The 23,921-nt window shown below is 45.8% G+C and overlaps 1 protein-coding gene across 1 annotated transcript in view; it reads right to left on the bottom strand.

The window, feature by feature from the left end:
• The window catches only part of LOC109884949 (NT-3 growth factor receptor), a gene marked incomplete at its 3' end in the record, with an annotated part of 60,360 nt that extends 40,992 nt beyond the window's left edge, over window positions 1-19,368 (bottom strand). The window contains exons 1-2 of the mRNA XM_031821346.1: window positions 18,731-19,368; window positions 603-677 (exon numbers count right to left, since the gene is read on the bottom strand). Coding sequence (XP_031677206.1) covers window positions 603-677; window positions 18,731-18,975 — 320 coding nt within the window. The remainder of the gene's footprint in view (window positions 1-602; window positions 678-18,730) is intronic.
• Window positions 19,369-23,921: the final 4,553 nt, after the last annotated feature.

Raw genomic sequence — 23,921 nt, 5'->3', positions numbered from 1 at the left:
TTCCCATAGCTTAGCCTTTCTTTAGACAGCTGCCTATATTCCCATAGCTTAGCCTTTCTTCAGACAGCTGCCTATATTCCCATAGCTTAGCCTTTCTTTAGACAGCTGCCTATATTCCCATAGCTTAGCCTTTCTTTAGACAGCTGCCTATATTCCCATAGCTTAGCCTTTCTCAAGACAGCTGTCTATATTCCCATAGCTTAGCCTTTCTTTAGACAGCTGCCTATGGCTGTATTGCTAAACATAGGTCACTACTTCAAAAGTCAAAAGTAGTGGATTATATAGGGGATAGGGTGCCATAGGGCTCTGATCTAAAGTAGTGCACTATATAGGGTGCCGTCGGGCTCTGGTCTAAAGTAGTGCACTATATAGAGAATAGGGTGCCATAGGGCTCTGGTCTAAAGTAGTGCACTATATAGGGGATAGGGTGGCATAGGGCTCTGGTCTAATATAGTGCACTATATAGGGAATAGGGTGTCATAGGGCCCTGGTCTAAAGTAGTGCACTATATAGGGAATCGGGTGCCATAGGGCTCTAAAGTAGTGCAATTTATAGGGAATAGGGTAACACTTGGGACGCTGCCCTGTTGTATCAACACTTACAGCCTCTGTAGTCCAGTGTACAGCTCCATGTCCACGTCTCTCAGAGTCTGAAGTCCTGTCCAGTTCTCTATGTGTCTGAAACAGAGTAACAAATCATTTTCATTCATCAGTAGTAACAGGTCAGCAGTAACAGGGCAGCAGTAACAGGGCAGTAGTAACAGGGCAGTAGTAACAGGGCAGTAGTAACAGGGCAGTAGTAACAGGGCAGCAGAAACAGGGCAGCAGTAACAGGGCAGTACTAACATGGCAGTAGTAACATGGCAGTAGTAACAGGACAGCAGTAACAGGTCAGCAGTAACAGGGCAGCAGTAACAGGTCAGTAGTAACAGGGCAGCAGAAACAGGGCAGCAGTAACAGGGCAGTAGTAACATGGCAGTAGTAACAGGGCAGCAGTAACAGGGCAGCAGTAACAGGGCAGTAGTAACAGGGCAGCAGTAACAGGGCAGTAGTAACAGGTCAGCAGTAACAGGTCAGCAGTAACAGGGCAGTAGTAACAGGGCAGTACTAACAGGGCAGCAGTAACAGGTCAGTAGTAACAGGGCAGTAGTAACAGGTCAGTAATAACAGGTCAGCAGTAACAGGGCAGTAGTAACAGGGCAGTAGTAACAGGGCAGTACTAACAGGGCAGCAGTAACAGGTCAGTAGTAACAGGGCAGTAGTAACAGGGCAGTAGTAACAGGTCAGTAATAACAGGTCAGCAGTAACAAGGCAGTAGTAACAGGGCAGTAGTAACACGGCAGTAGTAACAGGGCAGCAGTAACAGGTCAGTAGTAACAGGGCAGTAGTAACAGGGCAGTAGTAACAGGTCAGTAGTAACAGGGCAGTAGTAACAGGGCAGTAGTAACATGGCAGTAGTAACAGGGCAGCCCTGGGCAGTAGTAACAGGTCAGTAGTAACAGGGCAGTAGTAACAGGGCAGTAGTAACAGGGCAGTAGTAACAGGTCAGTAGTAACAGGGCAGTAGTAACAGGGCAGTAGTAACAGGGCAGTAGTAACAGGGCAGTAGTAACAGGGCAGTAGTAACAGGGCAGCAGTAACAGGGCAGCAGTAACAGGGCAGCAGAAACAGGGCAGTAGTAACAGGGCAGCAGTAACAGGTCAGTAGTAACAGGGCAGTAGTAACAGGGCAGTAGTAACAGGTCAGCAGTAACAGGGCAGCAGTAACAGGGCAGTAGTAACAGGGCAACAGTAACAGGTCATTAGTAACAGGGCAGTAGTAACAGGGCAGTAGTAACAGGTCAGTAGTAACAGGGCAGTAGTAACAGGGCAGCAGTAACAGGGCAGCAGTAACAGGGCAGCAGTAACAGGGCAGCAGTAACAGGGCAGTAATAACAGGGCAGCAGTAACAGGGCAGTAGTAACAGGTCAGTAGTAACAGGGCAGTAGTAACAGGGCAGTAGTAACAGGGCAGCAGTAACAGGGCAGCAGTAACAGGGCAGCAGAAACAGGGCAGCAGTAACAGGGCAGCAGCCATCGTTTTAGACACATTAGTTGCTTAAGCAAAAGTTTGTTCATCCATTTTCATTGAAATTTGGACTATGTTACAGAGCTGTTATCCTGTGGATACTGATAGATGCAGATGCTCAAATTCACTAGTGCAAAATGTCAATATGCTATATTAAAGCTGTATATTAATCCTGAGTGTAAGTTATTTCCCTGACATCTGGAATCAAGGACTCATAACCCCAATCTTTAAGAACGGAGACACATTTGACCCAAACAATTACAGAGGCATTTGTGTGAACAGTAACCTGGGGAAGGTTTTACAGAGGCATTTGTGTGAACAGTAACCTGGGGAAGGTTTTACAGAGGCATTTGTGTGAACAGTAACCTGGGGAAGGTTTTACAGAGGCATTTGTGTGAACAGTAACCTGGGGAAGGTTTTACAGAGGCATTTGTGTGAACAGTAACCTGGGGAAGGTTTTACAGAGGCATTTGTGTGAACAGTAACCTGGGGAAGGTTTTACAGAGGCATTTGTGTGAACAGTAACCTGGGGAAGGTTTTACAGAGGCATTTGTGTGAACAGTAACCTGGGGAAGGTTTTACAGAGGCATTTGTGTGAACAGTAACCTGGGGAAGGTTTTACAGAGGCATTTGTGTGAACAGTAACCTGGGGAAGGTTTTACAGAGGCATTTGTGTGAACAGTAACCTGGGGAAGGTTTTACAGATGCATTTGTGTGAACAGTAACCTGGGGAAGGTTTTACAGAGGCATTTGTGTGAACAGTAACCTGGGGAAGGTTTTACAGAGGCATTTGTGTGAACAGTAACCTGGGGAAGGTTTTCTGTAGTGTCATAAATGTAAGAGTTCTTAACTTCCTTAATAAGCACAATGTCTTAAGTAAAAGCCAAATTGGATTTATAACAAAACATTGCACAACTGATCATATTTACACCCTACACACCCTGATAGATAGACATGTCCACCAAAATAATACTAAAAGGTATTCTTGCTTTATCGACTTCCAAAAAGCTTTTGATTCTATTTGGCATACAGGACTGTTCTACAAAGATATTGAAAGTGGTGTAGGGGGTAAAACATGACATAATTAAATCAATGTCTACTGCCAATATGTGCAGCATCAAAACTGTCAAGAAAAGAACATAATTCTTTAACCAGGGGGCGGAGCCTTCGCCAGGGTTGCAAAAGCCCTGCAGTCTTCAATATTTACATCAATGAATTGGCCACTATTCTAGAAAAATCCTCAACTCATGGTGTTAGTCTCCACAGTTTAGAGGTTAAATGCCTGCTCTTCGCAGATGACCTATGCCTGCTGTCACCCAGAGCACCTGGCCTACAGCAGTACTGCCAGACCTGGGCCCTGGCAGTAAACACCCACAACACATGGCCTACAGCAGAGCCTGGACCTGCTAGAGCAGTACTGCCAGACCTGGGCCCTGGCAGTAAACCCCCACAGCACCAGGCCTACAGCAGAGCCTGGACCTGCTAGAGCAGTACTACCCGACCTGGGCCCTGGCAGTAAACCCCAAAAATACTAAAATAATGATTTTCCAGAGAAGATCCAGATCTCAGGGAATTAGATCAAAATATATAGAGTACTGCGCACACTACAATTACGTAGGTTAAAAAATAAGCTCAACTGGACACCTTAATGATGCAGTGAATTAACTGAGATAGTATGCAGGGCATTCTACTTAATTACAAACAAATGCAATACCTATTAAAATAGGGTTTTAACTAATTGAATGTGTCATTGAATAAATGATACTAGTGGTAATGGTAGAAGTAGAGATATGAGAGAAATACATTACACTAGTGGTAATGGGGTAATCCTGTCCAACAACACAGTAGTGTTGACAGATGACTGATGCAGACAGGTGACAGAGGTAATCCTGTCCAACAACACAGTAGTGTTGACAGATGACTGATGCAGACAGGTGACAGAGGTAATCCTGTCCAACAACACAGTAGTGTTGACAGATGAGAGGGGTAATCCTGTCCAACAACACAGTAGTGTTGACAGATGACTGATGCAGACAGGTGACAGAGGTAATCCTGTCCAACAACACAGTAGTGTTGACAGATGACTGATGCAGACAGGTGACAGAGGTAATCCTGTCCAACAACACAGTAGTGTTGACAGATGAGAGGGGTAATCCTGTCCAACAACACAGTAGTGTTGACAGATGACTGATGCAGACAGATGACAGAGGTAATCATGTCCAACAACATATTAGTGTTGACAGATGACTGATGCAGACAGATGAGAGGTAATCATGTCCAACAACACAGTAGTGTTGACAGATGACTGATGCAGACAGGTGACAGAGGTAATCATGTTCAACAACAGAGTTGTGTTGACTGATGAGAGGAGGAATCCTGTCCAACAACACAGTAGTGTTGACTGATGACTGTTGAAGACAGATGACAGAGGTAATCATGACCAACAACAGAGTAGTGTTGACTGATGAGAGGAGGAATCCTGTCCAACAACAGAGTAGTGTTGACTGATGAGAGGAGGAATCCTGTCCAACAACAGAGTAGTGTTGACAGATGAGAGGAGGAATCCTGTCCAACAACAGAGTAGTGTTGACTGATGAGAGGAGGAATCCTGTCCAACATCAGAGTAGTGTTGACTGATGAGAGGAGGAATCCTGTCCAACATCAGAGTAGTGTTGACTGATGAGAGGAGGAATCCTGTCCAACAACAGTCTAGTGTTGACTGATGAGAGGAGGAATCCTGTCCAACATCAGAGTAGTGTTGACTGATGAGAGGAGGAATCCTGTCCAACAACAGTCTAGTGTTGACTGATGAGAGGAGGAATCCTGTCCAACATCAGAGTAGTGTTGACTGATGAGAGGAGGAATCCTGTCCAACAACAGTCTAGTGTTGACTGATGAGAGGAGGAATCCTGTCCAACATCAGAGTAGTGTTGACTGATGAGAGGAGGAATCCTGTCCAACAACAGTCTAGTGTTGACTGATGAGAGGAGCAATCCTGTCAAACATCAGAGTAGTGTTGACAGATGAGAGGGCTGTATACTAGGAGGGGAATATGATAGTCCTATATCATACTGTAGCACACCAAAGTATACCCTCAGAGACAACAAGTCACTGTCCCAAATGACACCCTATTTCCTAAATAGTGCACTACTTTTGACCAGAGATAGTGCACTACTTTTGACCAGAGCCCTATAGGAATGTAGGGAATAGGGTGCCATTTGAGTGCTTCCCGAAATAAAGAAGTAGTGTAATAGATGTAATACTGTGTGAAACTGCCCTCCCTCCCTCCCTCCTCTCCTCTCCACTGAGGAATCACTTCTATTTGTTGTTAAACCAACTCACTATTTCACGATCTTGTCAAGAGGCCACCCTACACAAACATCCAAGGTCTCCCAAATTGTAATCTTCTCTGATTCTCTCTTGTTTCCAATAGGGCTGATTCTCTCTATTGATTCCAACAGGACTGTCTCTACATGATTTATGAGGTGGTTATTATGATCTACAACACAGCTACTTCTGACTTAATGGGGCAATGTTAAATAAAATATAACATCTCAGGAGTACTCTCCCTGCATTCTACATTCACTTCTTTTCCTTTCTCCTTCCTTTCTGTTCCCTCTCTGTCCCTTTCTGTTTCCTTTCTGTTCCCTTTCTACTTCAAATCAAATCAAATCAAATCAAATTTATTTATATAGCCCTTCGTACATCAGCTGATATCTCAAAGTGCTGTACAGAAACCCAGCCTAAAACCCCAAACAGCAAGCAATGCAGGTGGAGAAGCACGGTGGCTAGGAAAAACTCCCTAGAAAGGCCAAAACCTAGGAAGAAACCTAGAGAGGAACCAGGCTATGTGGACATACTTCCTTTCTGTTCCCTTTCTACTTCCTTTCTGTTTTCTTTCTGTTCCCTTTCTGTTTCTTTTCTACTTCCTTTATTTTTCCTTTCTACTTCCTTTCTGTTCCCTTTCTGTTTCCTTTCTGTTTCCTTTCTGTTCCCTTTCTACTTCCTTTCTACTTCCTTTCTGTTTCCTTTCTGTTCTCTTTCTGTTTCCTTTCTGTTCTCTTTCTACTTCCTTTCTGTTCCCTTTCTACTTCCTTTCTGTTTCCTTTCTGTTTCCTTTCTACTTCCTTTCTGTTCCCTTTCTACTTCCTTTCTGTTCCCTTTCTACTTCCGTTCTGTTTCCTTTCTGTTCCCTTTCTGTTTCCTTTCTGTTTCCTTTCTACTTCCTTTCTACTTCCTTTCTGTTTCCTTTCTGTTCTCTTTCTACTTCCTTTCTGTTCCCTTTCTACTTCCTTTCTGTTTCCTTTCTGTTCTCTTTCTACTTCCTTTCTGTTCCCTTTCTACTTCCTTTCTGTTTCCTTTCTGTTTCCTTTCTACTTCCTTTCTGTTCCCTTTCTACTTCCTTTCGGTTCCCTTTCTGTTCCCTGTCTGTTTCCTTTCTGTTTCCTTTCTGTTCCCTTTCTACTTCCTTTCGGTTCCCTTTCTGTTCCCTGTCTGTTTCCTTTCTGTTTCCTTTCTGTTCCCTTTCTACTTCCTTTCGGTTCCCTTTCTGTTCCCTATCTGTTTCCTTTCTGTTCCCTTTGTACTTCCTTTCTGTTCCCTTTCTGTTCCCTTTCTGTTTCCTTTCTGTTCCCTTTCTACTTCCTTTCTGTTTCCTTTCTGCGAGAGAAAGTTACATCCATAATGTACAGTATGGAGCCCTGTGTTCTGTGTGGTCCAACAGTTAGTGTGGTGGACCTCGGATCACATGTCCAGTCTAGACTATTAGAGTCAGCACGGGTTCACATCTGACTCATGCCGGATCACATGTCCAGTCTAGACTACTAGAGTCAGCACAGGTTCACAGCTGACTCATGCCCTTCTGACTCACAAACCGTCCTACCATTCCTCTCTCCTCTTCACTGTCTAATCCAAATCAAATAAATAAATAAAAACCCACCCAAAACTATTGAATATGAGCATCAAGCATTACAAATACTATATTAACAAACTTAGGTGTTCTAAGCTCTCCTGTAAACAGGACAAACATAATCATGTTGTGATAATTATAGTCTAGCGAGGTCTGCTGGGGCAGCCCCCATTCTGCTCTCTGCCGGGGTAGCCCACAGTCTGCCGGGGTAGCCCACAGTCTGCCGGGGTAGCCCACAGTCTGCCGGGGTAGCCCACAGTCTGCGCTCTGCCGGGGTAGCCCACAGTCTGCGCTCTGCCGGGGTAGCCCACAGTCTGCGCTCTGCCTGGGTATCCCACAGTCTGCGCTCTGCCGGGGTATCCCACAGTCTGCGCTCTGCCGGGGTAGCCCCCATACTGTTATACTGTTATATACTGTAGATATACTGTTATATACTGTAGAGGAACACTGTTATATATACTGTATATATACTGTTATATATACTGTAGAGGAATACTGTTATATATTCTGTTTCCTTTCTGTTCCCTTTCTGTTTCCTTTCTGTTTCCTTTCTACTTCCTTTCTGTTCCCTTTCTGTTTCCCTTTTGTTTCCTTTCTGTTCCCTTTCTGCTTCCTTTCTGTTTCCTTTCTGTTCCCTTTCTACTTCCTTTCTGTTTCCTTTCTACTTCCTTTGTTTCCTTTCTACTTCCTTTCTGTTTTCTTTCTGCTCCCTTTCTGTTCCTTTTCTACTTCCTTTATTTTTCCTTTCTACTTCCTTTCTGTTCCCTTTCTGTTTCCTTTCTGTTTCCTTTCTGTTCCCTTTCTACTTCCTTTCTACTTCCTTTCTGTTCTCTTTCTACTTCCTTTCTGTTCCCTTTCTACTTCCTTTCTGTTTCCTTTCTGTTTCCTTTCTACTTCCTTTCTGTTCCCTTTCTACTTCCTTTCGGTTCCCTTTCTGTTCCCTGTCTGTTTCCTTTCTGTTTCCTTTCTGTTCCCTTTCTGTTCCCTTTCTACTTCCTTTCTGTTCCCTTTCTGTTTCCCTTTTGTTTCCTTTCTGTTCCCTTTCTGCTTCCTTTCTGTTTCCTTTCTGTTCCCTTTCTACTTCCTTTCTGCTCCCTTTCTGTTCCTTTTCTACTTCCTTTATTTTTCCTTTCTACTTCCTTTCTGTTCCCTTTCTGTTTCCTTTCTGTTCCCTTTCTACTTCCTTTCTGTTTCCTTTCTGTTCTCTTTCTACTTCCTTTCTGTTCCCTTTCTACTACCTTTCTGTTTCCTTTCTGTTTCCTTTCTGTTCCCTTTCTACTTCCTTTCGGTTCCCTTTCTGTTCCCTGTCTGTTTCCTTTCTGTTTCCTTTCTGTTCCCTTTCTACTTCCTTTCTGTTCCCTTTCTGTTCCCTTTCTGTTTCCTTTCTGTTCCCTTTCTACTTACTTTCTGTTTCCTTTCTGTGAGAGAAAGTTACATCCATAATGTACAGTATGGAGCCCTGTGTTCTGTGTGGTCCAACAGTTAGTGTGGTGGACCTCGGATCACATGTCCAGTCTAGACTATTAGAGTCAGCACGGGTTCACATCTGACTCATGCCGGATCACATGTCCAGTCTAGACTACTAGAGTCAGCACAGGTTCACAGCTGACTCATGCCCTTCTGACTCACAAACCGTCCTACCATTCCTCTCTCCTCTTCACTGTCTAATCCAAATCAAATAAATAAATAAAAACCCACCCAAAACTATTGAATATGAGCATCAAGCATTACAAATACTATATTAACAAACTTAGGTGTTCTAAGCTCTTCTGTAAACAGGACAAACATAATCATGTTGTGATAATTATAGTCTAGCGAGGTCTGCTGGGGCAGCCCCCATTCTGCTCTCTGCCGGGGTAGCCCACAGTCTGCGCTCTGCCGGGGTAGCCCCCAGTCTGCCGGGGTAGCCCCCAGTCTGCTCTCTGCCGGGGTAGCCCACAGTCTGCTCTCTGCCGGGGTAACCCCCAGTCTGCTCTCTGCCGGGGTAGCCCCCAGTCTGCGCTCTGCCGGGGTAACCCCCAGTCTGCTCTCTGCCGGGGTAGCCCCCAGTCTGCGCTCTGCCGGGGTAGCCCCCAGTCTGCCGGGGTAGCCCCCAGTCTGCCGGGGTAGCCCACAGTCTGCGCTCTGCCGGGGTAGCCCACAGTCTGCACTCTGCCGGGGTAGCCCACAGTCTGCGCTCTGCCGGGGTATCCCACAGTCTGCGCTCTGCCGGGGTAGCCCCCATACTGTTATACTGTTATATACTGTAGATATACTGTTATATACTGTAGAGGAACACTGTTATATATACTGTATATATACTGTTATATATACTGTAGAGGAATACTGTTATATATACACACTGTAGAGGAACACTGTTATATATACTGTACAGACTTCCTGAACCGCCCCTGAGCCCAGTTAGGGTCAGACATCCTGGACCACCCCTGAGCCCAGTTAGGGTCAGACATCCTGGACCGCCCCTGAGCCCAGTTAGGGTCAGACATCCTGGACCGCCCCTGAGCCCAGTTAGGGTCAGACATCCTGGGACAGCCCTTTTCTGCCAATCCGAATGCAACCCAACTTTGAGAAATTATCACCAGACCATGTTTTTCTCCATTAGGAGGGGAACAAAGGTTGTAGACCAAGCTTACCTCAATTACGAGATGGCCAAAGGTTGCAGACCATTGCTGAATCCTTTAACCATACCACGTGGTTAAACTCTTAGACTATCGATACCGACAGAATGAGAACAAGTCTTTGATATTAATTACTAGTCTGCAACTAGGAATTCGGTATCATTGAACGAGAAGAACGACAACCGCCGAAACATCCATTCTATAAAGAATGTCACTTTGAACTATCCCCTCTAACCAAGACAGAGGGAGAGAGACGGACAATTCTACAAAATAAAGACTTTTCACCAGCGATCAAGACGACACACTGAGCGTAAATACACTGCTCAAAAAAATGAAGGGAACACTAAAATAACACATCCTAGATCTGAATGAATTAAATATTTTGATTAAATACTTTTTTCTTTACATAGTTGAATGTGCTGACAACAAAATCACACAAAAATTATCAATGGAAATCAAATGTATCAACCCATGGAGGTCTGGATTTGGAGTCACACTCAAAATTTAAGTGGAAACCCACACTTCAGGTTGATCCAACTTTGATGTAATGTCCTTAAAACAAGTCAAAATGAGGTTCAGTAGTGTGTGTGGCCTCCACGTGCCTGTATGACCTGGGCATGCTCCTGATGAGGTGGCGGATGGTCTCCTGAGGGATCTCCTGCCAGACCTGGACTAAAGCATTCGCTAACTCCTGGACAGTCTGTGGTGCAACGTGGCGTTGGTGGATGGAGCGAGACATGATGTCCCAGATGTGCTCAATTGGATTCAGGTCTGGGGAACGGGCGGGCCAGTCCATAGCATCACTGCCTTCCTCTTGCAGGAACTGCTGACACACTCCAGCCACATGAGGTCTAGCATTGTCTTGCATTAGGAGGAACCCAGGGCCAACCGCACCAAGGGGTCTGAGGATCTCATCTCGGTATCTATTGGCAGTCAGGCTACCTTTGGCGAGCACATGGAGGGCTGTGCGGCCCCCAAAGAAATGCCACCCCACACCATGACTGACCCACCGCCAAACCGGTCATGCTGGAGGATGTTGCAGGCAGCAGAACGTTCTCCACGGCGTCTCCAGACTGTCACGTCTGTCACATGTGCTCAGTGTGAACCTGCTTTTCATCTTTCAAACCTTCTTGCCACAGCTCGCATTGATATGCCATCCTGGATGAGCTGCATTACCTGAACCACTTGTGTGGGTTGTAGACTCCGGCTCATGCTACCACTAGAGTGAAAGCACCGCCAGCATTCAAAGTGACCAAAACATCAGCCAGGAAGCATAGGAACTGAGAAGTGGTCTGTGGTCCCCACCTGCAGAACCACTCCTTTATTGGGGGTGTCTTGCTAATTGCCTATAATTTCTACCGGTTGTCTATTCCATTTGCACAACAGCATGTGAAATTTATTGTCAATCAGTGTTGCTTCCTAAGTGGACAGTTTGATTTCACAGAAGTGTGATTGACTTGGAGTTGCATTGTGTTTTTTAAGTGTTCCCTTTATTTTCTTGAGCAGTGTATATATATTGATTGCAATTGTTCCCCGAATGAGTGAGCCTTCATGTGTGAAGGATTAGCATTTAAATTGTTATATTAACTCTGTAGTGACTTCTTAGTCGACCCCCACTTCTCCTTTGTCCAACAAGCCACCATGCCGGTTTAGCCCACTAGGGCACATCCTCCTATCATTACATTTACCTTTGTTTGTTTATGCATTTCTGTGTATTACTTACTTAGTAATAAATAAATGATTTAAGACAATTGATTTGGCCACTTTTTCCTTATGGCAAGGTGCGCCATCATGCTGGAAAAGGCATTGTTCATCACCAAACTGTTCCTGGATGGTTGGGAGAAGTTGCTCTTGGAGGATGTGTTGGTACCATTCTTTATTCATTGCTGTGTTCTTAGGCAAAATTGGGAGTGAGCCCACTCCCTTGGCTGAGAAGCAACCCCACACATGAATGGTCTCAGGATGCTTTACTTTTGGCATGACACAGGACTGATGGTAGCGCTCACCTTGTCTTCTCCGGACAAGCTTTTTTCCGGATGCCCCAAACAATGGGAAAGGGGATTCATCAGAGAAAATGACTTTACCCAAGTCCTCAGCAGTCCAATCCCTGTACCTTTTGCAGAATATCAGTCTGTCCCTGATGTTTTTCCTGGAGAGAAGTGGCTTCTTTGCTGCCCTTCTTGACACCAAAGTCTTCGTCTCACTGTGCATGCAGATGCACTCACACCTGCCTGCTGCCCTTCCTGAGACAGCTCTGTACTGGTGGTGCCCCGATCCCGCAGCTGAATCAACTTAGGAGACGGTCCTGGCACTTGCTGGACTTTCTTGGGCACCCGGAAGCCTTCTTCACAACAATTGAATGGCTGTCCTTGAAGTACTTGATGATCCGATAAATGGTTGATTTAGGTGCAATCTTACTGGCACAAATATCTTTGCCTGTGAAGCCCTTTCTGTCAATCACAGTTAACCATGATTGACAGAGGAAGAACAATGATTCCAAGCTCCACCCTCCTTTTGAAGCTTCCAGTCCGTTATTCGAACTCAATCAGCATGACAGAGTGATCTCCAGCCTTAACCTCATCAACACTCACACCTGTGTTAACGAGAGAATCACTGACATGATGTCAGCTGGTCCTTTTGTGGCAGGGCTGAAATACAGAGAATTTTTTGGGGGGGATTCAGTTAATTTGCATGGCAAAGAGGGACTTTGCAATTAATTGCAATTCATCTGATCACTCTTCATAACATTCTGGAGTATATGCAAATTGCCATCATACAAACTGAGGCAGCAGACTTTGTGAAAATTAATATTTGTGTCATTCTCAAAACGTTTGGCCACGACTGTAGAGACACGCTCTGACCAGTCCCTGTCTCAGACTGTACACTGACTTCCTGTTAAAGCTCGGGCTGATTTCAAGGTTTTACTGCTAACTTACACAGCATTACATGGACTTGGTCCTACCTCCGATATGGTCTTGCCGTACATACCTACACGTATACTACAGTCACAACAAGCAGGCCTCCTTATTGTCCCTAGAATTTCTAAGCAAAAAACTGAAGGCAGGGCTTTCTCCTATACAGCTCCATTTTTATGGAATGGTCTGCCTACCCATGTGAGAGACGCAGACTCTGTCTCAACCTTTAAAGTCTTTATTGAAGACTCATCTCTTCAGTAGGTCCGATGATTCAGTGTAGTCTGTCCTCACACACATCTCTCTGACTTTATATTGCTGTCCTCACAAAAACACACACAGCCTCTCTACAGCCAATGAACTAAACAAATTCTTCACCCGCTTTGAAACAGGGGTCACGCCCACTACCCTGGCCTGTCTGGAGGAGGGTGTCATGGCAACCAAGAGCGCGCTTGTCATTGATGAGGAAGTCGTACAACGAGTGTTCAAGAGCACTGGAGCACGAAAGAGCCCGGGGCCTGATCACATCAGTGGTCGTGTCTTGAAACACTGCTCAGCTGAGAGGTGTCTTCTGCTCTCTCTTTCAGATGTCCCTGGATACATTGGAAATTCCATCTTTATGGGAAAAATATCTATTGTTGTACCTGTCCCAAAAACCTCTCATCTGTCTGCATCAAATGATTACAGATCTGTTCGCTCTGACCCCCTCTCTTGATTAAATCTCTTGAAAAGATCATCAAGGCATACATCAACACCACCTTATTGACCCCTCCAATTTGCATACCGGTCAGAGAGAGGGACCTTTTGATCTTACATCTGGTGTACATGCGTTTGGTGGGGAGTAAACCCCATGTGCGTATCATACATTTGGAGGTCAGTAAATGTGCGTATCATGTTTGCAGATTTCTAATCGCCATTTAACACAATCGATCCATTGGTCCTCGCGGACAGACTGAGAGGAAACTTGGGACTCGATGCTTATCACAAGGATCACCAACTTCCTAACTGATAGGTCTCAGGAGGTACGAGTTGGCAACACACTCTCTGAGGTGGGCACTGCTTCAGTTGGAACCCCACAGGGCAGTGTTCTTTCACCAGTACAATACATACTGTCTACAGACAGCTGCCGGAGTCGGGTTCCCAGGGCGACACCTGATCAAATAGGCTGACCAAATATACTCCCTCCCTCCCCTCTACTCCTTCCATCCCTCCCCTCTCCATCTCTCTAACTGGGCAGAGCCCTCCATCTCTCTACCTGGGCAGAGCCCTCCATCTCTCTACCTGGGCAGAGCCCTCCATCTCCCTACCTAGGCCGAGTCCTCCATCTCTCTACCTGGTCAGAGCCCTCCATCTCTCTACCTGGGCAGAGCCCTCCATCTCTCTACCTGGTCAGAGCCCTCCATCTCTCTACCTGGGCAGAGCCCTCCATCTCTCTACCTGGTCAGAGCCCTCCATCTCTCTACCTGGTCAGAGCCCTCCATCTCTCTACCTGGGCAGAGCCCTCCATCTCTCTACCTGGGCAGAGCCCTCCATCTCTCTACCTGGTCAGAGCCCTCCATCTCTCTACCTGGTCAGAGCCCTCCATCTCTCTACCTGGTCAGAGCCCTCCATCTCTCTACCTGGGCAGAGCCCTCCATACATAGTGTTTGACTCTTCCCATCCACTCCACCCTGAATTCCAGCTCCTTCCCTCTGGACACAGGTACTACCTAACGTAAAATAAAAAATAGGGCCAAGTTCCCTTTTATTCCGAATGCAATTCTACAACTTAATAATGTTGGACTAATTTCACTTAGCACTTGCACTGTGAAACAGCACTTATCCTGCCTATTAGTTTGTAAATATCCTTTACTATTTATTTTACATTTTTAGATGTTATTTGTTTTATGACTGCTGAATGTCTCTTTGAGGACATTCAAGTTTTCTGAATCTGAATCCCTCTGACTTGGTGTTGCTGTCCTCACACACATCCCTCTGACTTGGTGTTGCTGTCCTCACACACATCCCTCTGACTTGATGTTGCTGTCCTCACACACATCCCTCTGACTTGATGTTGCTGTCCTCACACACATCCCTCTGACTTGATGTTGCTGTCCTCACACACACCCCTCTGACTTGATGTTGCTGTCCTCACTACACATCGATCTGACTTGATGTTGCTGTCCTCACACTCATCCCTCTGACTTGATGTTGCTGTCCTCACACACATCCCTCTGACTTTATGTTGCTGTCCTCACTACACATCCCTCTGACTTGATGTTGCTGTCCTCACTACACATCGATCTGACTTTATGTTGCTGTCCTCACACACATCCCTCTGACTTGATGTTGCTGTCCTCACACACATCCCTCTGACTTTATGTTGCTGTCCTCACTACACATCCCTCTGACTTGATGTTGCTGTCCTCACACACATCCCTCTGACTTTATGTTGCTGTCCTCACACACATCCCTCTGACTTGATGTTGCTGTCCTCACACACATCCCTCTGACTTGATGTTGATGTCCTCACACACATCCCTCTGACTTGATGTTGCTGTCCTCACACACATCCCTCTGACTTGATGTTGCTGTCCTCACTACACATCGATCTGACTTTATGTTGCTGTCCTCACACACATCCCTCTGACTTTATGTTGATGTCCTCACACACATCCCTCTGACTTGATGTTACTAGCGTAGCCTTCAGGCTAGTCAGTCACTCACACACATCCCTCTGACTTTATGTTGCTGTCCTCACACACATCCCTCTGACTATATGTTGCTGTCCTCACACACATCCCTCTGACTTGATGTTGCTGTCCTCACACACACACCCCTCTGACTTTATGTTACTAGCGTAGCCTTCAGGCTAGTCAGTCACTCACACACATCCCTCTGACTTTATGTTGCTGTTCTCACACACATCCCTCTGACTATATGTTGCTGTCCTCACACACATCCCTCTGACTTGATGTTGCTGTCCTCACACACACACCCCTCTGACTTTATGTTACTAGCGTAGCCTTCAGGCTGGTCAGTCACTCACACACATCCCTCTGACTTTATGTTGCCAGCGTAGCCTTCAGGCTAGTCAGTCACATCCCTGGTTCTAGTTCTGAAAGCATCTTCTGGTTATTAAGATACAGATGCTTCATTAGTATGCGTGTTCCTGCTCCTCACTAGCTGCAGATGTGTGACTGCGTGGGAGAAGACGGGTCACATGGTCTTTTCATTACAGCTCTGTATGCAGGGGATCCAAACACTGCCCTCCCCACTCCCCCTCCTCTCCTCCCACCACCCCTACACCCCTCCCCACTCCTCCCCCACCCTCCTCCCCTCCCACTCCTCTACTCCCCCTACCTCCCCTCTACTCTCTTCTATACCATCCTCTTCTTTACTCCCTCTCCTCTCCTCTTCTCTTCTCCTCCCCTCTTATCTTCTCTCCTATCCCCTCTTGTTCTCTGGCTATGCTCGCCTCTCCTCTCCTCTTCTCTCCTAATTCTCACATGGTGAAGCTGACCTAGTTAACACAAAGACAGCCTCATGCAAACTTGATGATATGCATATAACACAGAATTTACCGTGTCACTACCGAGCAGACAAGGTCTCCTCCATTTACACTACACTACAGGCCTTAGGGATGGCTGATGAGCAGAAGAGGTCTCCTCCACTACACTACAGGCCTTAGGGATGGCTGATGAGCAGACGAGGTCTAGTCCACTACATTACAGGCCTGAGGGATGGCTAATTAGCAGAAGAGGTCTCCTCCATGTCCACCCACAGATCCAGACAAATGATTAAACTGTTGATGAATCTAGGAAACCAGAAAACAAACAATTCGCTCTGAAAGAAGAAAACCTCTCCTTGATCTACATCATGGCCCTATCAGATCACATCCCCTCTACTCCCTCCCCTCTACTCCCTCCATCCCTCCTGTCTACTCCCTCCCTCCTCTCTACTCCCACACTACTCTCTACTCCCTCCAAAAGGTTTCCACATGGAACTAAAATGGTTCTACTTTGGTTCTTCAAAGGGTTCTCCTATAGCTGAAGAACTGTTTTTAGTTCTATATAGCACCTTTCTTTCTAAGAGTGTACCAGGAGATGTAAGAGAGACTATTCTGCAGGCCAAATGGTACCCTATTCCGTTTATAGTGCACTACTTTAGACCAGAGACAAATGGAACTTATGGAGAATAGGGTGGCGTTTAGGACACAGCTATGCTTCTCAGCTCTGGTGTCCTCACCCTTATTATTATTCGACCATGCTGGTCATTTATGAACATTTGAACATCTTGGCCATGTTCTGTTATAATCTCCACCCGGCACAGCCAGAAGAGGACTGGCCACCCCACATAGCCTGGTTCCTCTCTAGGTTTCTTCCTAGGTATTGGCCTTTCTAGGGAGTTTTTCCTAGCCACCGTGCTTCTACACCTACATTGCTTGCTGTTTGGGGTTTTAGGCTGGGTTTCTGTACAGCACTTTGAGATATCAGCTGATGTACGAAGGGCTATATAAATAAATTTGATTTGATTTTATTTGGTCAAAAGCAGTGCACTATAAAGGGAATAGGGTCCCATTTGGGACGCAGACAGGGACTCTTAATGGTCTAATCAAGCAGCCGCAGCCTCTCAGCCTCTCAGCCTCTCAGAGAAACAGAGAGAGAGAGAGAGAGAGAGAGAAACAGAGAGAGAAACAGAGAGGGAGAGACAGAGAAATGGAGAGACAGAGAGAGAGAGACAGAGAGAGAAACAGAGAGACAGAGACAGAGACACAGAGACAGAGACAGAGACAGAGAGAGAGAGAGAGAGAGAGAGAGAGAGAGAGAGAGAGAGAGAGAGAGAGAGAGAGAGAGAGAGAATCCACCGTATTCAGAGTGCCCAGTGCAGGCCAGATAACGCGAGGCCGTTCTTCTAACAGTGGGAGCTGTCCAGCCAACACGGTGCTGAAAACCAAGCCGCTTCCTCTGCCTCTAGGTTGTACTGAGCTAACTGCAGCTGGACTGAGGCAGCCCAGCGGACACGCATACAGCTCAGTCACGTGTTTAGCTATTGCGTTGACAAATCCATTAGGAATACCTCCGGATTTCTTAAAAGGCAGAACCCCAAACCGCTGCATGATTTCAAGCATTGTAACGTGTTTCCTCCATTCGCTACAAGGCAGCCTACCATGTAGCGGTCTGGGCAGGTGGCGAGCAAAATGAGCCCACTCACACAACATTAGCCGTTATCTGTTTGAGAGATGGGGTGAGAGAGTAGGCAACCCAACCGTAGCCTAAGCTACTCAGATGTCAATCACTCGATAACAAGCGACAGACTTTCAACGAATCACATCACATGAATGGTCTTTATGCGTCTGCCGAGTTTCATAATATAGCCACCCTTCTTATAAAACATTACAGCCTTGCATTGACTTTTCACAACAACAAAAAAGCTATGTGATGTCTGCTCTGCTGTGGAATCGAGAGAGAGAGAGAGCGAGAGAGAGAGTGGATGACTGTGGGGATGGTGATGACGTGAAGAGAGAGATAATACACTGACTTCGGCTCGAAAGGAAAGGAAAGGAGAGGAAAGGAAAGGAAAGGAGAGGAAAGGAAAGGAAAGCCTCCGAGAGACGTGCGCGTCATCGGCGCTCTGTGTGTTCTATTTAAAATTGACGGTTCTTTTCTAAGACGTATATAGTCAGTCAGTCCCTCGGTAAATGGCTGAAAGATCAACATTTAACCAACACCATATATTTCACGGAGGCTCCCTCTTCTTCGTCGTGTATCGCAGCATTTATCTACACAGAAATGTGACAATAATTCTAATGTTAAGTGTTTTAACCGGTCTTTTACCGTGTTACGATAGACTACTGTCATGTTACACACAAAGTTTTTCTTTGGTCACGTTCCACCTCTTCGCGTTGAGGCTTGGATGCATCGGCTAATGTGGTATAAAACGACTACAACTAAGCCATTAAAGACAACAATACCTTTGTATCAGTCTTGGGGCCAATATGACCTTACATATTTGCTGTGAGCTGAACATAACGGATTTAAATCAACGTATTATAGTCGAGTACCTTTAAGTTACAGGAGTGAATCATTATGACTGAATGATATTGCGGGTATGATGTAGACAGAGCGGGCTCCTAACTCATATGGCATTGCATGACCAATAAGGGCATAACTATCTAGGCTACGGACAGTTAGACACTTCACACATCAAAAAAATTCATTTTACTGCAGGGCAGGCTAGGCTACTTACATGGACGAGATATTGTTGAAAAGCTCGGCTATATCCACACTGCTGTTGCCTGAGCTCCCGGTGTCTTGGAGCGCCACCACAGGGAAGAATTTCCCGGTGTCGGATTTATTACAATATATCTCCGTGAGTGAGCAGCTGCAGGTTGGCGGGCAGTCCAACATCGAGCTGAGATATTCCTGGAACACACAGAACAGAAACAACACCCTCCGACAGAATATCCTGCTCCAGTACGACCACACATCCATGACTCGGTCCAGAAAAGGGTGTTTATCCAAAAATAAGTCTTCGTTTGTGGGCTGGAGTAGAATTGTAGATATGACTGTTCTGGTTCTAGTTGTGTGTCTGTGAGGGTGTATATGGAGGCTATGTGACCGTGCGCGGACGCCGCACGGAGTGCCTGACCATGCGTGTGAAGGAAGGTATCGCTGCTATATCCTCGCTTCTGTAGTGCGGTGTAGTGTATTCTAGGTTCCACGGTCGTGTCTGTACGCTTGTAACGTTACCGGACTCCAAGTTCTCCGCGGTCGGACTCGTCGTAGCAAGAAGGACTAGGGCCCTGACACTTGAAGGGAAAACGAACAGAGCAGAAGTTCAAGTCCCTCCTACTGGCAAGGCAGGGCAGGGTCATATCTGACACCTGTGAATACCACCGGAGATTAACATCCATGAACACAAGCCTGAGAGTATTCAGACCCCTTCCCCTTTTACACATTTTGTTACAGTACAGCCTTATTCTTAAACGGATTAAATAAAACCTTTTCCTCATCAATCTACTCACAATACACCATAATAACAAAGCGAAAACAGTATTTTAGATTTATTTGCAAATGTACAAAAAAAAACTTAAAAACCTGAAATACCTTAGTTACATAAGTATTCAGACCCTTTGCTATGAGACTCGAAATTGATCTCAGGTGGATCCTGTTTTCCATTGATCATCCTTGAGATGTTTCTACAACTTGATTGGAGTCCACCTGCAGTAAATTCAATTGATTGGACATGATTTGGAAAGGCACAAACCTATTTATGTAAGGTTCATGTATGAGCAAAAATCAAGCCATGAGGTCGAAGGAATTGTCCGTAGAGTTGAAAACATGCTCCAGAGCGCTCAGGACCTCAGACTAGGATGAAGGTTAACCAACAACCCTGAGCACACAGCAAACACAATGCAGGAGTGGCTTCGGGACAAGTCTCTGATGTCCCTGAGTGGCCCAGCCAGAGCCGGGACTCTGGAGAGACCTGAAAATAGCTGTGCAGCGACGCTCCCCATCCAACCTGACAGAGCTTGAGAGGATCTGCAGAGAAGACTGGGAGAAACTCCCCAAATACAGGTGTGCCAAGCTTGTAGCGTCATACCCAAGAAGACTGGAGGCTGTAATCGCTGCCAAAGGTGCTTCAACAAAGTACTGAGTAAAGGGTCTGAATACATATGGAAATGTCATTTTTCTGTTTTTAATTTTAATAAATTTGCAAAAATTTCTAAAAACCTGTTTTTGCTTTGTCATTAAGAGGTATTGTGTGTAGATTGATGAGGGGGACCAATTATTTAATACATGTCATATTAAGGTTGTAAACTAAAAACATTTTAAAGTCAAGGGTTCTGACAACTTTTGCCAAGGGAATTGCTTTTCAAAAACGTAAAAACCACATCACATCTCTGAGTTCTATTCAAGACAGAGTGGAGAGTGGTGTGGGGGGGAGGCGAGGGGCAGGGTTGGACAGAGAGAGAGGGGGGGAGTAATGGAGGTCTCTCTGATAAAACAACCACCTGTCATGGAGGTCTCTCTGTGATAAACAACCACCTGTCATGGAGGTCTCTCTGATAAAACAACTACCTGTCATGGAGGTCTCTGATAAAACAACCACCTGTCATGGATGTCTCTCTCTGATAAAACAACCACCTGTCATGGAGGTCTCTGATAAAACAAGCACCTGTCATGGAGGTCTCTCTCTGATAAAACAACCACCTGTCATGGAGGTCTCTCTCTGATAAAACAACCACCTGTCATGGAGGTCTCTGATAAAACAACCACCTGTCATGGAGGTCTCTCTCTGATAAAACAACCACCTGTCATGGAGGTCTCTCTGATAAAACAACCACCTGTCATGGAGGTCTCTGATAAAACAACCACCTGTCATGGAGGTCTCTGATAAAACAACCACCTGTCATGGAGGTCTCTGATAAAACAACCACCTGTCATGGAGGTCTCTCTCTGATAAAACAACCACCTGTCATGGAGGTCTCTCTCTGATAAAACAACCACCTGTCATGGAGGTCTCTGATAAAACAACCACCTGTCATGGAGGTCTCTGATAAAACAACCACCTGTCATGGAGGTCTCTGATAAAACAACCACCTGTCATGGAGGTCTCTCTGATAAAACAACCACCTGTCATGGAGGTCTCTCTCTGATAAAACAGCCACCTGTCATGGAGGTCTCTCTGATAAAACAACCACCTGTCATGGAGGTCTCTGATAAAACAACCACCTGTCATGGAGGTCTCTCTGATAAAACAACCACCTGTCATGGAGGTCTCTCTCTGATAAAACAACCACCTGTCATGGAGGTCTCTGATAAAACAACCACCTGTCATGGAGGTCTCTGATAAAACAACCACCTGTCATGGAGGTCTCTGATAAAACAACCACCTGTCATGGAGGTCTCTCTCTGATAAAACAACCACCTGTCATGGAGGTCTCTGATAAAACAACCACCTGTCATGGAGGTCTCTCTCTGATAAAACAACCACCTGTCATGGAGGTCTCTGATAAAACAACCACCTGTCATGGAGGTCTCTGATAAAACAACCACCTGTAATGGGGGTCTCTCTCTGATAAAACAACCACCTGTCATGGAGGTCTCTGATAAAACAACCACCTGTCATGGAGGTCTCTCTGATAAAACAACCACCTGTCATGGAGGTCTCTCTGATAAAACAACCACCTGTCATGGAGGTCTCTCTCTGATAAAACAACCACCTGTCATGGAGGTCTCTCTCTGATAAAACAACCACCTGTCATGGAGGTCTCTCTGATAAAACAACCACCTGTCATGGAGGTCTCTCTGATAAAACAACCACCTGTCATGGAGGTCTCTCTGATAAAACAACCACCTGTCATGGGGGTCTCTGATAAAACAACCACCTGTCATGGAGGTCTCTGATAACACAACAACCTGTCATGGAGGTCTCTGATAAAACAACCACCTGTCATGGAGGTCTCTGACAAAACAACCACCTGTCATGGAGGTCTCTGATAAAACAACCACCTGTCCTGGAGGTCTCTCTCTGATAAAACAACCACCTGTCATGGAGGTCTCTCTGATAAAACAACCACCTGTCATGGAGGTCTCTCTGATAAAACAACCACCTGTCATGGAGGTCTCTGATAAAACAACCACCTGTCATGGAGGTCTCTCTCTGATAAAACAACCACCTATCATGGAGGTCTCTCTGATAAAACAACCACCTGTCATGGAGGTCTCTCTGATAAAACAACCACCTGTCATGGAGGTCTCTCTCTGATAAAACAACCACCTGTCATGGAGGTCTCTCTGATAAAACAACCACCTGTCATGGAGGTCTCTGATAAAACAACCACCTGTCATGGAGGTCTCTCTCTGATAAAACAACCACCTGTCATGGATGTCTCTCTCTGATAAAACAACCACCTGTCATGGAGGTCTCTCTCTGATTTACAGTCACACCTTGTCTCTCTGACAGGAAGGAGCCTGGCTGAGTCAGTTTGACAGTCACACCTTGTCTCTCTGACAGGAAGGAGCCTGGCTGAGTCAGTTTGACAGTCACACCTTGTCTCTCTGACAGGAAGGAGTCTGGTGGAGTCAGTTTGACAGTCACACCTTGTCTCTCTGACAGGAAGTAGTCAGTTTGACAGTCACACCTTGTCTCTCTGACAGGAAGGAGTCAGTTTGACAGTCACACCTTGTCTCTCTGACAGGAAGGAGTCAGTTTGACAGTCACACCTTGTCTCTCTGACTGGAAGGAGTCAGTTTGACAGTCACACCTTGTCTCTCTGACAGGAAGGAGTCAGTTTGACAGTCACACCTTATCTCTCTGACAGGAAGGAGTCAGTTTGACAGTCACACCTTGTCTATCTGACAGGAAGGAGTCAGTTTGACAGTCACACCTTGTCTCTCTGACAGGAAGGAGCCTGGTGGAGTCAGTTTGACAGTCACACCTTGTCTCTCTGACAGGAAGGAGTCAGTTTGACAGTCACACCTTGTCTCTCTGACAGGAAGGAGTCAGTTTGACAGTCACACCTTGTCTCTCTGACAGGAAGGAGCCTGGTGGAGTCAGTTTGACAGTCACACCTTGTCTCTCTGACAGGAAGGAGCCATGCAGTCATGGTTGAACAGGGAGTACAGGAGGGGACTGAGCACGCACCCCTGTGGAGTCCCCGGCCACTAGGAGCGCCGCTTCTGGATGAGCATTTTCCTGTTTGCTTATGGCGGAATCGTAACGCAGTATCCATGGTCTCACCTCACTAATCGTAACGTAGTATCCATGGTAATGTAGTATACATGGTGTCACCTCACTAATCGTAACATAGTGTCCATGGCGTCACCTCACTAATCGTAACGTAGTATCCATGGTAACGTAGTGTCCGTGGTCTCACCTCACTAATCGTTAACGTAGTATCCATGGTAATGTAGTGTCCATGGTCTCACCTCACTAATCGTAATGTAGTATCCATGGTAACGCAGTGTCCGTGGTCTTGACCTCACTAATCGTAACGTTGTATCCATGGTAATGTAGTGTCCGTGGTCTCACCTCACTAATCGTTAACGTAGTATCCATGGTAATGTAGTGTCCATGGTCTCACCTCACTAATCGTAATGTAGTATCCATGGTAACATAGTGTCCATGGTCTCTCTTCACTAATCGTAACGTAGTATCCATGGTAACGTAGTGTCCATGGTCTCAACTCACTAACCGTAACATAGTATCCATGGTAACGTTGTATACATGGTCTCACCTCACTAATCGTAACGTAGTATCCATGGTAACGTAGTATACATGGTGTCACCTCACTAATCGTAACGTAGTATCCATGGTAACGTAGTATACATGGTGTCACCTCACTAATCGTAACGTAGTATCCATGGTAACTTTATGCAGATCACGAGGTGATGAGTCCCAAATGGCACTCTAATCCCTCCATAGGGCCCTG

Source organism: Oncorhynchus kisutch, unplaced genomic scaffold (genome assembly GCF_002021735.2).
Source record: "Oncorhynchus kisutch isolate 150728-3 unplaced genomic scaffold, Okis_V2 scaffold3963, whole genome shotgun sequence".
NCBI lineage: Eukaryota > Metazoa > Chordata > Actinopteri > Salmoniformes > Salmonidae > Oncorhynchus > Oncorhynchus kisutch.
Note: the sequence above shows the minus strand (reverse complement) of the source record. Positions and strands in the feature narration are given on the sequence as shown.